General features: G+C 51.4%; 1 protein-coding gene across 7 annotated transcripts in view; it reads right to left on the minus strand.

Annotated features, from left to right (window-relative positions):
• Positions 1-329: 329 nt before the first annotated feature.
• ZBTB40 (zinc finger and BTB domain containing 40) overlaps positions 330-14419 on the minus strand; it is a 43040-nt gene continuing 28950 nt past the window's right edge. For 3 of the 7 annotated variants that reach the window (XM_075114090.1, XM_075114093.1, XM_075114089.1), the window contains 9 exons: positions 14114-14282; positions 8305-8712; positions 7616-7822; positions 6713-6877; positions 6041-6255; positions 5800-5962; positions 5386-5472; positions 4197-4417; positions 330-3491 (listed from right to left, as the gene is read on the minus strand). In XM_075114090.1, the coding sequence (XP_074970191.1) occupies positions 3300-3491; positions 4197-4417; positions 5386-5472; positions 5800-5962; positions 6041-6255; positions 6713-6877; positions 7616-7822; positions 8305-8712; positions 14114-14282 (1827 nt within the window). In that variant the 3' untranslated portion in view covers positions 330-3299. Of the gene's footprint in view, positions 3492-3533; positions 3823-4196; positions 4418-5385; positions 5473-5799; positions 5963-6040; positions 6256-6712; positions 6878-7615; positions 7823-8304; positions 8713-14113; positions 14283-14419 lie in introns of those variants that run through there. The other 4 variants (XR_012663737.1, XM_075114091.1, XM_075114092.1 and 1 more) reach the window with 4 other exon arrangements.

Genomic DNA, 14419 nt, shown 5'->3' on the forward strand with positions numbered 1-14419 from the left:
AGATCAGTTAATGCATGGAGATATACATTCCTCCGTGGGACATTATTCCCCAGGCTTGCCTTACAGGCACTCTGCCCTTTTTCCAAAAGCCTCTGGCACCTGCAACAGGACCCCGTGAAGGGGAGGGCGGTCCCGTGCTCCAGCCCGATCTGCAATAGCCCCTCCGCTCCCTTGCAGAGGATGGCGCTGAGGGGAAGAGGGGCACAGGACCCCACACAACCCAGTGCGTATCCCGCACCGGGGAACAGACCTGCAAAAATCACGTTTTCAGAATTAAGGGTTTTTTCCCTTCAAATCAATTGCTTTACACGACAATATGCAGCTACATCTTTCATTTTCAATGTTTTATTTTTACAGAGGGAAAAAAAAAAAATATGCAGCGTAACAAGAAATCACTAGTGATCAGCTCCTTCAGCGCTGTGCACGCCAGACCAGGATATGCCCGGGAAATGCATCTTCCTTCCGGGTAGGACATAGGTGCTGCTAACACGGCAATTCCCTCTGACGTGCACATTTCACCCATCAAGAAGGAACAGGAACGGGGGGATCTGAGTTATTACCTCCTCATAATGGTACGGGAGATGCTTGACAGGCTGTGTACAGATGCAGAGCTCTCACTGGGTGTATACCGCTGGCAGGACTCTGCCGAGGATACCTCCATGCAGGCTCTTGCAGGGCACAAAGGCAGGAGAGATGGCCCTAAACAGGAGACGTGAGCCTGAACAGCTCCTGATGTGTGATCTACACCATCCCCCTTCAGCTGTGACAACACTTGGTCAACAGGGACCAAATGGATCAGAGCCGAAATGCATCATTTGCATGCTCTTCCCTAGCTAAGCTCCCTCTGCCTTATGAGAGGGTTATAAATAGGCAACTTCTCCCCAGATCCTGCTAAACCTTTACTCTGTCTCACGAGTTCTTCAGGAACAAAGGGAGATCAGCTTCATCTAGGGCTCCTGCAGATATTGGCTCCCAAATGAAGGCTAGGACATCTGCAAAGCACCGCCTGGACAATTCATCCCCTACTCCAGAGTGCTCACACAGCCTGAGCAGGATTTCCACAGCTCCCAGCCCCCCCAAAGCCAGAAAAGGGGGAACAGGTTCCATCTCCACCAGCCTGTGGGACCAAATCCACCGCTTACTTCCCAACACATCTGCTCTGAGACCATCAAGATGTACTTGCTTGTTCTGTCACTATCCCTGCACTCAGCCTAAGCACCATGCACCGCTCCTCTGTGTCCAGGCAGGCGCAGGATTGTCTCCAGCAGTTCCCCCTCTGCCCTCCTCCTGGCCGCGAGGGATCCCAGGCTTTTTTGCTGCTCCACCTCAGTAACAGATGTACTTTACTCTCTCCACAGGTGGCCACAGCCCAGTTTCAGGCTCTTCTTTAAGCGGCGATATCCAGGGTTTGGAGGTGTCCTGTCCAGGGCTTGGAATTGTCCTTCAGTTTGGCAGCGGCTCAAGGGCTCTCCACGCTTGCCAGCCCAGAAGCAAAACCTGGGAAGGCTAAGAGGAGCTTCAGCAAAGCTGCAGAGGCACCTGGCCATTAGCTCTGATCCTCAAGATCTTGAGCACCATCTCCTGGTCATTCCTGGATTCAGTGCCAACTTAACCTCATGCTTCCTCCATTCACCGTCACCACAAAGCCTGGGGGGACAAACTGCATGCAACCAAGGAAGAGGAAGCTGGGAGCACTTCAGTACGTGCGACACCTCAACAGGATCACACACTTGCTGCCACACACACACAAGAAATGCCATGCAGAACATTAGCTCCACGAAGCCCCTCTCCTGGGGGCACCCATTGCTGTTCCCTTCTTCTCTCCAGGTTGTGTCAGGAATGATGAACTATCTCACTGGCACAACCACCCTGGCACGTCCTGTGCAACCACCTCTGCCTGGTGGCTGCGAGCAGCCAGCACAAGATGCTGCTGGAAAACTCCCATCTGTTCCATCTCCTGCACTCCCGTGGCTCTGGGCAGCATGATAAAGCAGGCACTGCTCACCGCAGGGTCTCAGGCTGCGAGATGCGTCGGGGATCACCGCTCCGCATGTAAATATCGCAGCGGCAGAGTTCAACCCTTTGGCATGAGGGAAAGGAAGATAAATGCTACCAGTCCCCTCGGAGCCACAGGAACCCTGCATCTATCTAACTGCACTTCATAATGGATTCAGCAAACCATTAATTATCAGATTATATTTTAGGAAACCACAGATAAAAAAGCTTTACGAAATTTAGCCTTAAAGGGGCCAGTGTGCTGCAATGAAGCTGTTGCGTCGTGCTGGTACCGGAGAAGCAAATTTTAAGTCAGGTATCTGAAGGCAGTGTACAAAGCAGTGCCCCGTGTGCCACGGGAACGGCTTCGTGCAGTCACAGCAGCAACTGCACGCTCAGACAGAAATACCTGCGTTCGTGCCAATCCACCGATACCAGTACCAAGGGGCCCTGGCACGCAGGCACAGCTCCTTCTCCTTTCTCAGAGGCAGCAGCTTCAGCATGTCCTCGGTGAATTAGGGGTGGGGTGGGAGATCTCACGGCTCTTTGCTCATCGAGAGGATGGGGATGCCCAGAACTGCCTGTGACTCTTCTTCGTAGTGGACAGCCACAGCAAAACCATGGATGGGAACAGACCCATGCTACACAAGGTATTACCTAAACAGCTCCAAAGCCATTTAGCACAACTCCCAAGAAGCCTCTGCTCAAGCAGAGACGCTCAAATGTCAGCTCTGCGCTGGAGGACTTTTCTAGCTGGCACACCAGGCAGCACAATGGCACGGGGGAGAGCAAGAGAAGAAACAAAGCAGCCCTTACTCACCCTGCAGAGTAGCAGATATCTGCAAGCACATCAGTAATTCAGCCATAAAAATCTCCACCCCAGATTCTCAGGACAGCTTTTCCTTTGGTTTCACACACCCATACCACCCCAGCTCTGCCCTGCACTAGTCTCCAACCCCTCCCACTGTTCACAGCAGAGGATGAACACACATGAACATACCCAATTCCCATCTTTTCCTCTGCGTCTTTATTTCTCTTGAGCCAGCAGGGATGGGTGGTCCAGCTCACCCGAGCTGGCAGCTGCTGACTGCAGGGAAACTTCCCAGGCCCTTGTGAACACCTACAAACCTCTCCTGTCCTTGGCCACGCCGTGCTTGCTGCATGCCATTTCTTTTGCAGCATGACATACCTGGGTTGCTTTCCCAACAAAAGCCTGAATCTCCCTGCTAGAGCAGCACGATGAGGTACAGCTCCTGAGTCAGTCCAGCGGATATCAGGTGCCACGTGTGGGCTGCTGCTCCCTCTCACTTGGTTTCTTCACAAATCAGAGTGACTTTGTCGTCAAACAAGTCCTCCATGGTCACTGCCACCAGCTCGGAGCCAGCTTGGCTCACCTGGGATTCGGGCAATGTAACAAAAACTTGGGAGCCAGCGAGTTGGGCCTCATCAAAAGAGATGATGTGCTCTGCTCCTCCTTGCTCTGATGTCTGAATCACCTGCGTGGAAGATGACCTGAGAATCAGACACTTACAGCACCACCTTCCCTACAATCACTTTGCTACCCACATCTTTCCCAGCCTCAGCTCTGGTAATAACGTTTAGCTTCATGCCAGAGGTCTGCAGTTACCATGCACACCAGTGATGTAAAAGAGAAGACAGGAGAGTAATTTAAATATTTCTTTCCACAAAATTGCTGTAATTTATCTCCACAAGCAGTCGTAGACAATAAACACACTGTGATTATCCACTGGAGGAATGCCAGCCCATGGAATCCTGCACACTGGGCTCCCTCATCTAAGGAGCTGCTCTCCACTGATGGCTGAGATACTGAAGAGAAAGAGTCTGGGTTCAAGCCTAGCATTTGGCCTCCAACAAAACAGCTATAATCTCATGGGGTATGTCATCTGGGTTTTAATAGCCTCTGAGGAACCAGACACCTGTGCACCCACTGTCAGTCCCTCCTCCTTGGCTCCTGAAAACCAGGACTGAGCTGCTTCCCCTCCAGCAAACCCACCTTGCACTAGCACAGAAACCCCAGAGCACTGTGGGCTGGGGGCTTGCATCCTGGACCCCTCTAAGAAGGAGGAATCAGGGAGCAGAAGGGGTGACAGGAGCCACAGGGTGGATTTGGGAAGAATAAGAGGGTTGGAGCAGAAGGATGGATGAACAATCACGGGGCTGTATCACAGAGCAGTGTTTACCTGCACAATCTGGGCCGTGGTGGCTTGGGAGAAGACCACCTTGGGATGCTCAGCACTGTAGTGACCCTCCAGCTCACCCTGGGAAGGGAAGAGCTCCCCACAGAGCTCACAGGTGAAGGTGTTCTCTGTCTGATTGAAGTGTTCGGTGGTGACATGGTTCTGCAGGGCCCCTGGGAAGCGGAAGGATGCTGAGCAGTACAGGCAGCGAAATGGCTGAGAGCCTGAGGGGAGAAGTACTGCCCTGAGCCTGGGCTGCGACGGCCAGGGCCAGCCCAAGGGCACAGGGAGCTGCAAATGGCCAGGACGTGCAGGGCTGAAACCCACCAGGGACTCAGGGCACAGCACGTGCCAGTGTCCCTTCTCCCGGCTACACCACTGTCTGTCAGTTTGCGCCTGTTCACAATTGTTTCGGCTCTAGCTCCCTGCAGCACCAGCGTTCAGAAACCAGGTTGGTGTATGACTGTAGCTGCATCTGCCCCTTCTCACAAACATCCCTTCTCCCTGATCCCTTGCACCATCCGGCACTGCTCCTTGTTGGCCTGCCTCGCACCTCCTGATTCAGCTACTGCAAACCCATTATCCACCCCAGGGGCTCTCTCCCCTCAGAGATATGTCCAGATCTCCTTCCTCACTCTTCAGGCTGCTGTTGGCTGCCCGCTCCAACATCTCCTGATCCATCTCCTCTCCTGCTATGCCATGCACAGCCCTGGGGACCCACCTTTCGTAGTAGTCTGGTCTGCCAGTTCACTCTGCCCTCACAGCCTTGCTTCGGCCTGCACACTTGCCAAAGGGCCCTGATGTGGTCTCCCCAAGCCCAGGTCCCTCTCTGATTTTTCTGGTGCTAAACTCCCTTTTTCTTCAGTCTCCCACTAATTCTATCCTCCACAAACCCCAACGTTTGGGGTTCAGTTCCTCATTTCTCTGTGCTCACATCTCCTCACCTTCACTTAGCACTCTTCTCTGCTGTAACAAGCAAATCCAGATCCCTCCTTGGCTCCAGTAGCTTAACAAACATGTCCCAGCCTGAACAAAACCAGTGTCTTTCCAGTTCATCCGTATTTTCTGTTTCCTCACACTCTGCTTCCTTACCACATCCATCTTCACTCTCCCACCTACAGCTTAGACATCACTCACAGAGGAGCAGTCATTGCTCACAAGGTTAACGTCAACAGCAGTAAATGTAACAGACCTGAGTGCCTGCACTTCACGTGGACCTGCAGCAGCGCCGGCGTGGGGAAGAGCTCCTTGCACGTCTCGCACTCGTGGAACTTCACATCTGCAAACCAAGCCAAGAACAGAAAAGTGAGCGCCCAAGGTCTTCTACAAGAGACCTTCTGGACCAGAGCTCTGTTAATATTTCAGCAACACCACACACATACAGACATGAGGAGCTTCTGGGAGATAAGGCAGGAAAAGGAGAGGCCAAGAGCCAGTGAGCTGCAAGATGCTGAGTGGAGACTTGCCAGAAGAGACTGCTACAGGATACAAAGAATCTACCACGATTTGCAGGTAAACGGGGTGCACAACCCCATCCTATCAGTTATTAGTACGCCTCTCCCAGCAGCCACCCCATGTTTTTGTTTGCTAACAAATGGGCTGTTACCTGTGTGCTCTGCCTTGACGTGCTTTCGGTGAGCAGCAGTGCTGGAGAAGGTTTTGTCACAGGAGCTGCACTGCAGGGAGGAGAACTTGGAGGAGCGGTGATTCTGAGCTGCAAAGACATCAGGGTGGTGGGTCCGGTTGTGATACCATAACCCTGACAACTGCTGCAATGATAAGGACCAAACAGTGGTTAAAGGGCAACCTCCAGCGCACGAGACTGAACCTTTGCTGCAGCAGCTCACCTGGTAAGCTTTGTCACAGATGTCACAGCTGAAGGGCTTTCCTCCGACGTGGGTCACCATGTGGCGTTCCAGGAGCGACGGGGCGCTGAAGACTTTAGAGCAGGTAGGGCAGGGGTGGTACTCCCGGGAGTGGGCTTCATGGACATGCTTGCGGTGCTCCTGCAGGGTAGCAAAGCTCATCCGGCACTTCTTGCAGTCATAGGGATCTTCGATGTCTGCGGCCCAGAAATGCAACAAGAACCACAGGGGACAAAGAAATCAAGGAAAAAAAGAAAACAATTAAGAGGAGAATTCACAGAGGGAGGAAAGAAAAGGAAAATAAAAGCATGTTATTTCCTAGAAAAAACTAGCACTGGAGTTTTGGCTTTGAGTACCAACGTTGCTGCTCCTGCTCACCTACAGCTTCTGACGGAAGGTTCCCAGCAGCTTGCTGTTTGCTGGAAGCCAGCCCTGCCATTTTCTTTGGGATAACCCTACCCACAGCATCAAATCACTGAAGAGTCTTGCTTTTCTTGGGAGGTAAAAACCGCACCATGAGACCAAGGCAGCTTGCGGGCACCAGTAACACCTGTGCAAGCCTCTGCTGGCACGGATGGGTCTGCCATGACCCCGCAGAAGCTGTGTCTTGCAGGCTCGACTGCCCAAGTCGGGGAGGCAGCTGGCCACACTCACTGTGAAAGGTCCGGAGGTGGATGGAGAGCCCATTGGCCTGGCGAAAGCCCTTCCCACACTCCCGGCAGACGTACGGCTTGTCCCCCGTGTGAGTCCGGACATGGCGCGACAGCTCGATGGACTGGGCAAACACGGCATCGCAGTACTGGCAGGCGTACATCTTCCCTGCAGTGACAGCCAGGGTGAGAGCCTGCACCTGACAGGACAGGAGCTCTCTCTGGACTATGCCTTGTTTCAAAGGGAGATGTAAGAGACTGTAGAGTAGACAGGCTTTCCTGGGGTAGCCAGAGCACCTCAGCACAGGGTTAAAAAAGGTCCTAGAGGTGCTGGAGAAAACCACACCTGCACAAGGAGTATTAAAGTACTAAAGACCTCAAGTATCTGGAGGTACTACACACTTCTGGAGGGTCTACACGCTGGCGCGTCGTGTTCAAAATTAAGTGCCTGTCTGTGACATACTCATGCCCTGGTAGTGGAAGGGGCTGGGTGCAGGAGCAGAAGCAGCACTGGCATAAAAATCAATGTGAAATTCAGCCAGAGGGAAGTACAGGAGAAAGCAGGTTAACCAGAGGGAGGAGGACACACTGCAGGAGTCCAGATGTGAGGGGATAGAGCTACTCAGGAGAAAAACAAGGATGCCGGAGGAAAAGGAAGATCCCCGTAATGGACAGCAAACTGCTAACTGGGCAGCTAATAGGAGAACCTGGAAAAGGGGATGGGGGGAAGGCTGAGTGGGGAACTGCAAACAAATCCATGTGGGTGAAGGAGATCTGGGAACCGCCTGCTGCTCAGGGCTCCCCCAAAGGATGGGGAAGAGGCCAGGAGGCAGATGGAGGAACAGGGCAGGGAGGGGTGGATGGAGCAAGCCAAGGCCACAGCCAGGCTCCCGCAGGGAAGGCTCACCCTCGGCGTGCTTCTTCTTGGTGTGGTAGGCGAGGGCTGAGGCCTGCATGAAGGTCATCAGGCAGTGCTTGCACATGAAGGGCCGGTCCCCCGTGTGCAGCCGCAGGTGGTTCTTCAGCGTGGAGTTGGCCGCAAACTTGGCCCCGCACTCCTCGCAGGAGAAGGGCTTCTCATCGAAATGCTCCGTCAGCTTGTGGTACTGCATCCCTGGGGAGGCAGGCCACTGAGGTGGCATTGGTGGTACCCCGTACCAGCCCTGCCCAACCCTGCTGCAGAGGCACCGCTCCACCCAGCCCAGAGGCCCACCAGCCCAGAGGCCCACCAGCCCACCTGCAACACTGGGGGTCCACCAGGATATCGTGAGCTGCCACAGGGAAGGCAAAGAGACTCAACTCCTCTTATTTGTCCTGCTAAACCAGCCGCAGAACTGGAACAGCTTGATTATTTTTGGAAGCTTTTAAATTTGCCAGTAGCCCCATTTTTCCTTGATGAGCCATGTGGAAAACCAATTAGGGAAGAACTAATCAGAAAGCGGTTGTGCTCAGTGGGGCAGGAGAAATGAGCTGAGCCACGTTTCCCACACACAACGTTCACAGAGCTCCAGGGAGGAGGAGGAGAACATTTGAGACTAATGCTTTATTATATTGTCCAGACTTCCGTCCAAACACCCCTGCTCCCACTATCCCTACCTGAGGCATGAGCAAACTCTCGGCCACAGATGTCGCATGCCACAGGGAGCCTCTTCTTCTTCTTCTTGGCCGTCCCCACCATGCCATGGACCTCCAGCTGATGCTTCTCCAGCTCCTTCTTCGTTGATTTGACCTCGCTGCACTCCTTACACTGGATTTGCTTTCCTCTGGCCACCCGACAACGTTTCATGTGCACTTTCAGGCGGCAGTAAAAGTGGAAGGTCTTGTCGCAGGCTTTGCAGACAAAACTCTTCTTGGTAGCAGCTTTTTCTTGGGGTTCCTTCGGCTCCTTGGCACTGACACCTCCCACCTTGTCCTCATCTTTGTCCAGAGCTTCAACTTGGGATTCACTGTTCACCTTCCACTTCCTGATCCCAGGCTTCTCCCCACTTCCCTCAGTCAAGAGACCTGTGGAAATAGCAATTCCTGCTTCGGTGGTGACCAGCAGGACCGGGCACCAGCCCCTCGGTCTCCCATCTCCTGAACAGGCAGTTGTCCCTGCACAGCAAGGACAGACAAACATCGGACACGCTGGCCCATCCCAACAGTGGCACATGGCTCTGCCGAAAAGCGGCCGTGGCCATGCATGGTACAATGCATTAAAGAGTGGTCCCTGAGTTTCCCCACCCACACATACCAGGGTCTGGATAGGATGCCGAGAGCCAGGGCCAGATTTTCCAAAGAGCTTCCTCCTCAAACAATAACAACTGTTGCTTCCAAGCATCTGCCTCCTGCTCAGACAGGTGAAGTTTGGGCTGTACTTAAATGCTTGAAGATCTGAGCCTCAGGTATGATACTAACCCTGCCACTGAGAGTGGATATCCAGCCATTAATTACAAGAAATCTCAGGAACACTTCCCAAACACAAGCTCTTTGAAAGGGAACAGATAATATTGCTATGATACTTTTGAGTCTTCTGGTTAGGGCCCTGAGGTATTTTAAAGTGCTCATTACATTCACTTCTTACAAAGTCTAATGCTCTTCTGAGTCCCTGTAACACCGTCATCTCAAAAAGCACAAGCTGGAAGATTCACCTAGGATCTCAGTCTACAGAAGAGACCCACAGGGAACGAACGTATGGAAGAAATCAGAATACAAACAGATATATTTGGCTTCTTTGCTATAATGAGAACCATGCAACTGAGTGGCCATGGAAACCAGTGCAGACTTCTCCTTTTGCCAATGCACGGGAAATTCAGCCTGTGCTCACAAAACTTCATTTCTGCCTTCCTCACTATGGGAAGAGCTCAGCAAAGCGTCTTCCCTGCACAGCACTACTGCCCCGGATTTCCAGCCACCTAGAAAGCAGATGACATATTCCAAGAGAACTGGAAATCTTGAGATGTCAGGTGCTGATCCACGGACCTGTGAACACATCAAGGGAGAAAAACGGACTGGAAGACTGGTTTCCAGTTTGTCCTGCTCTGTCAGGATGGCACCACACACCTTTCACCTCTTAAGGTCTCTTCCCATGTCCCCACAACCAACACTGTCAGAATTTCTGACCCAAGTGAAGAAGTATCCAGAAACATTGAACGTCAAAAAGAGTCATCTTGCTGGGCAGGGTGAATGTGGATGAAGATGTAAGCGCTAAGGAAACCAGGACTGGAAATGACTAGAAGGGCCATGGCAGCAGGGGTATAAGCTGAGTCAGATGAAGTCAAGAGGAGTTTTGCCACGGACCCCAGTGCACCAAGAGCTGGCTCATAGTCCTCCTGCTCTTATGCCTGTGAAGATGCTGTTCAGGATTACAAACCTTTATCCTAGACAACAGCACAAGACTGCAGTGGTAGGGGGAGCTCTCAACTTCAGTCCACCTTCAGCAGGAAATGCATAAAGGGGCTCCAGGAACAACCCTCCATCCTCAGGGGGATGCTACTACCTCCAGAGAACAGTTTTGAAACAAAGCTGAAGCAGCTCACGTGAAATCAATGGCTAGGTACCCACACCCTGCAGTCCTGTGTCAGCGAAATACATACATCCTGGATGGCAGGAGAAACCTTGCCTCATGATGGAATACACCCTCAAAAGGCTTTCAAAGTCTGGCTACCATGAGACAGGAGAACAGGAGACATGCTAAACTGCACTATGCAAAGCTGATGTGGCGGTAAGATCAGGTGTCAGGTTGTTGAACTTGCAGGTTTCTTTAACTTCCAGGCTGCTGCCTGAAGAGGAGAGGGGACACGTGGCACTGCTACAGCAGGACAGCAATTCCTTTTCGCTTGGCAGCCAGGGTGTCTCCCAGAACCTCTCCTATGGGTGAAGACAACGTTTTATACCTCATTAGAGCAGTGTCAAGTAACAGGTGTTACCCAGACACCTTCCACCCTAGGAGATGCAGGAAGCTTAGAGGTGAACCTGAGTGCTCTCGTGAGAAACGAGCAGACTGGAGAAGTGATTGAACATCAAGTCTGAGGGGTAGGAGCTTAGCATGCCTTAGCCGTGCCCCTGGCTGAGCCTCCTGGGAGCCGACAGAGCCTGAGGGTAAACATACACCAGAAAGGCCCAGACATAAACGCCTGACTGCGGGGTCCTCTGGGACTCTGGTCTTCGCACCACTTTCCAGTCTCTGGTGGCAAAGACATTCGGCACTGGAAGAAAAGCCCTGCTGGTAGTTACAGTGTATTTCATACAGAGTTCTCTTTCTCTTTTGTAAGTGGTCTGCAGAGTCTGTAATCCTGGTGGCTGCTCTGCCCTCCCTGCAATTCATGACAGATATTAGACTCTGGAAGCAGAAGATCTCTTGGTCTATGACCCCCCCACCTCTCACTTCTTCAGCTTAAGCTGGAAGAGAATTCCACCTACCCCTTCGCATCTCGAAGGTCACTCCGATAGTTGCTAACACACATGGTGGTTTCTAATACAGAATCTTCACAGGGGACAATGGCATTTTGCCTGCATACCCTACAGTTTAACAATTCCAGGGGCTGACTCAGGCCTAAGTTAGATGTTATCTGTCTTTTTTAAACACAAGACTATGCAGAGGAAAAGCCTTTTTGCTGGAGCTCTTGACATATTTCTGAGATCTGAAAGTGAGGCATATCTTGACAAACATGATCTCCCAAGAAGTGACTGTACGGAGACCTGGAAAGCAGCTGGCTAAAGCTGAGGTTATGGAGCTGGCTGGAAGAGCCAAACCTCATCCTTGCAAGCACTAGCTGCCAACAGTGAAAGTGCTCCGACTACAGAAGGGACCCAAGGAGAAGCCAACAGATTTCGCATTGTATCTCCAGCAAAGAAACCAACCCATTACTTTGATGATGCTGAGCGTGGTTGGGGATGGACGCAGACAGTTTCCTCCACAGGGATGCCTGGTGCTTTCCAAGTGTTTCAGCTCACCTAAATTAAGTATCAGAATATTTTTTTCCCCAGTAGAGATGTAGAAACTGTTGCTTTCAAGTGGAAATGCAAACTGTACGCATCTCCATGCGGCACATATGTTGTTCAGAAATGTAAGATCTCCTCTGTTTCAAGAGGAAGCTCACATCCCTCAAACATGAGGCCGGCAGTTATCACTCACATCTCATGCCAAGAGCCACATGGTTATTGATCCATAAAGCCACCTGCAACATACAGGGCTGGTAAGCAGTGATATCAGAGCTGAGGAGACTGGCCTGGAAATTAAGATATGGAAGTGCAGTGTAAAGATCTGTAGAATGCCGCAAAGGAGCTGGTAACTGGCAATCCTCCTCTGAACATTTTATACAGAATATATGTTTTTGCCAAGTGAATACCGTTTTTCCAGGGCTCTTGTTTTTGATGTTGCTTCTTGCTTCATTTTGTCTCGAGCTTGGCTTGAAGCCTTGCAAAGACACTTAGTAACAGCAGTCTGCTCTCTGATATTGGTGCCAGAGAAGCAGGCATCTGCCAGAGCAATCTAGCTGGCTCCCCAGGTCCCTTCGCTGGTAAGCGCTGTGAGGTGTCCAGGAGCTAAGGTGGGCTGCACGTTCACAGGCACAGGCAATTTTTGTTGGCGCACTTCTTCCAGAGCCACCAGGGCACCAGCCCTGGCACACCCCACGGTCAGAGAGGGTCAAGGGGAGTGGGGCGAGTACACGCAGCGTCAGGAGACAGAGAAGGAATGGCAGACAAGAAGGAATCACCTTTTCTCTGGAAACCCTCATCAGAGCCATGACCAGGTGAAAAAGCCAACTGGACTGGTGGCAGATCTTGCCTGAGTTAGAAGAGAGGACCTAGATCTGAGCTGGGCATGAATAGCAGATCTACAATCGAGGACTCTAAGGCCACTGAGTCAGGAAGCAGGAACAGAGCGTGTGTGATCATCCTCTGAGCCCTACGGCTACAGCAGTAATCCAGGTCCTCGGCGGCTTCTACACACGCACCGCTCCCAGTCACCCAGTCCCATCTGCCTCCCCAACAACACTCCCTCGCTGCACGAGAACAAACCCAGGGTACAGAGTGACAAGGGGCAATGCCACTCTCTGCCCCTTCCCAGCACGCGGGGAACACTGGCTTCGCCTCCCACTGTCAAACACGAAACGATGGCAAGTGCCAATGCCATGAGCTTGTGTTCATTCGTAAAGACCAATCATGGCCCTCACCCAATTTTTAGACAAAGCAATTAAACCTTCTACCCCTAAAAAAAAGACAAGATGTTGATAACAAGCTGCTTACTCTAACCCCCTAGCAATATGCTAGTATTTCCACACTGCATCTAAGCTAAGCAGCTCTGGCACCACCAGTAAATAGGGATGGATTGAGCTGAACCAGCACCTGTGCTTGGATAAAAATCACACTGTGTACATCCCAGTGGACTCTGCAGCCCAAAGAATCTGGATGCACTGGGAAACACGATGCTATAAAAAAGTACGTGAGCAAACAGAATAAGTCAGTCACATTTGCATCCTTTTCAAGAGAATGCAAACCTGCAGTTAGCTTCCTGGCCCTCTGTTATCTTTTTCATTAAAGCACCAAATTCTGTTAAGCATTATTCCTTCAAATGACGGATGCAGAGATACAATTCGGCTCAGCTGGGAAGCATCCCGCAGCTCAGGGCAGGGTCTCACACACACATGGTTATTGCTATGCATTTGTTTCTGGAATTCACCAAATTGCTATCTGCATATGTTTTGTTCATACCTTTGCCAAGCTAGTATCGTATGTAACATTCCGCTACTGCTGCGGAACCTTCCCAGGGGATCATTTGCTCTGTAAAGCATATACATAGCAAGACCAAATTAAGGCACTACAAGAAAATTAACTCAGAGAGTAGTCTGGGACTACAAACTGCGCCATGACGGTCATCTTCACGCAAGACATGCGCTGCGATGCGACCTTCCTGCAGTCAGCTTGTGAAGTATCCACACATACACGTATAAAGTCAAGGGACTGTAATATAAGTCCAAATTCATACAGATCCAACAGTACAGGAAGAGTCAAAGAAATCCCATAGCTTAAGGGTAATAATTCTGAAAAAATAAGCGAATCTAGATACAAATTGCATAACTAAGCTGCTTAAATGCATCCAGAGCAAGGGCTGGGGTGGAGAAACGCAAACACAGTTAAGGAATACCAGCATGGGGTCAGTTACAGTCTCTACAACCCTCATAACAGACAAAACTTTCATACGGTGCATTTTACCAGCAGGAGAAACGCACACTCCAGCGCCTGGATCCAGAGGTCACCCCTGCGAATCCTCCTGCAAGTACAACCCCGACATCTGGCCGGGGGTAGTTCTGTGAAATGACCTCAGGCCACCCGGACACCGAGGTCCACTACCAGACCACCAAAGACTCCCACAGCCGTGTGTAAAACATCACAGAAGGATGAAAGCCTGTGCTTTTCTTACCCACGTGCCCCAGCTCCTGCATCACTGGCTGCAGGCCCGGGAAGGACTCATGGACATTGCACAGCAGCTGACAGATCTTGATGGCTGCGACAGACTTCTCCTGGGCTGTGCTCAGAGCTGCTTTCAAGGAGGCCTCTGAACTTTCCTTCTGAGCAGAAATACTCAGTAGCTGGAGAGGTAAGAAGAAAACATCACATCACAGAAATTTTGGGCTGTGAAAGGTCGGGACGGTCTCGGAGTGAGGGCACATCCTCTTTGCTTCATCTCTACTGCTGGGAACCTGCTTTGAGAAACCAGGAAAAAAAA

Source organism: Phalacrocorax aristotelis, chromosome 19 (genome assembly GCF_949628215.1).
Source record: "Phalacrocorax aristotelis chromosome 19, bGulAri2.1, whole genome shotgun sequence".
Classification (NCBI taxonomy): Eukaryota; Metazoa; Chordata; class Aves; order Suliformes; family Phalacrocoracidae; genus Phalacrocorax; species Phalacrocorax aristotelis.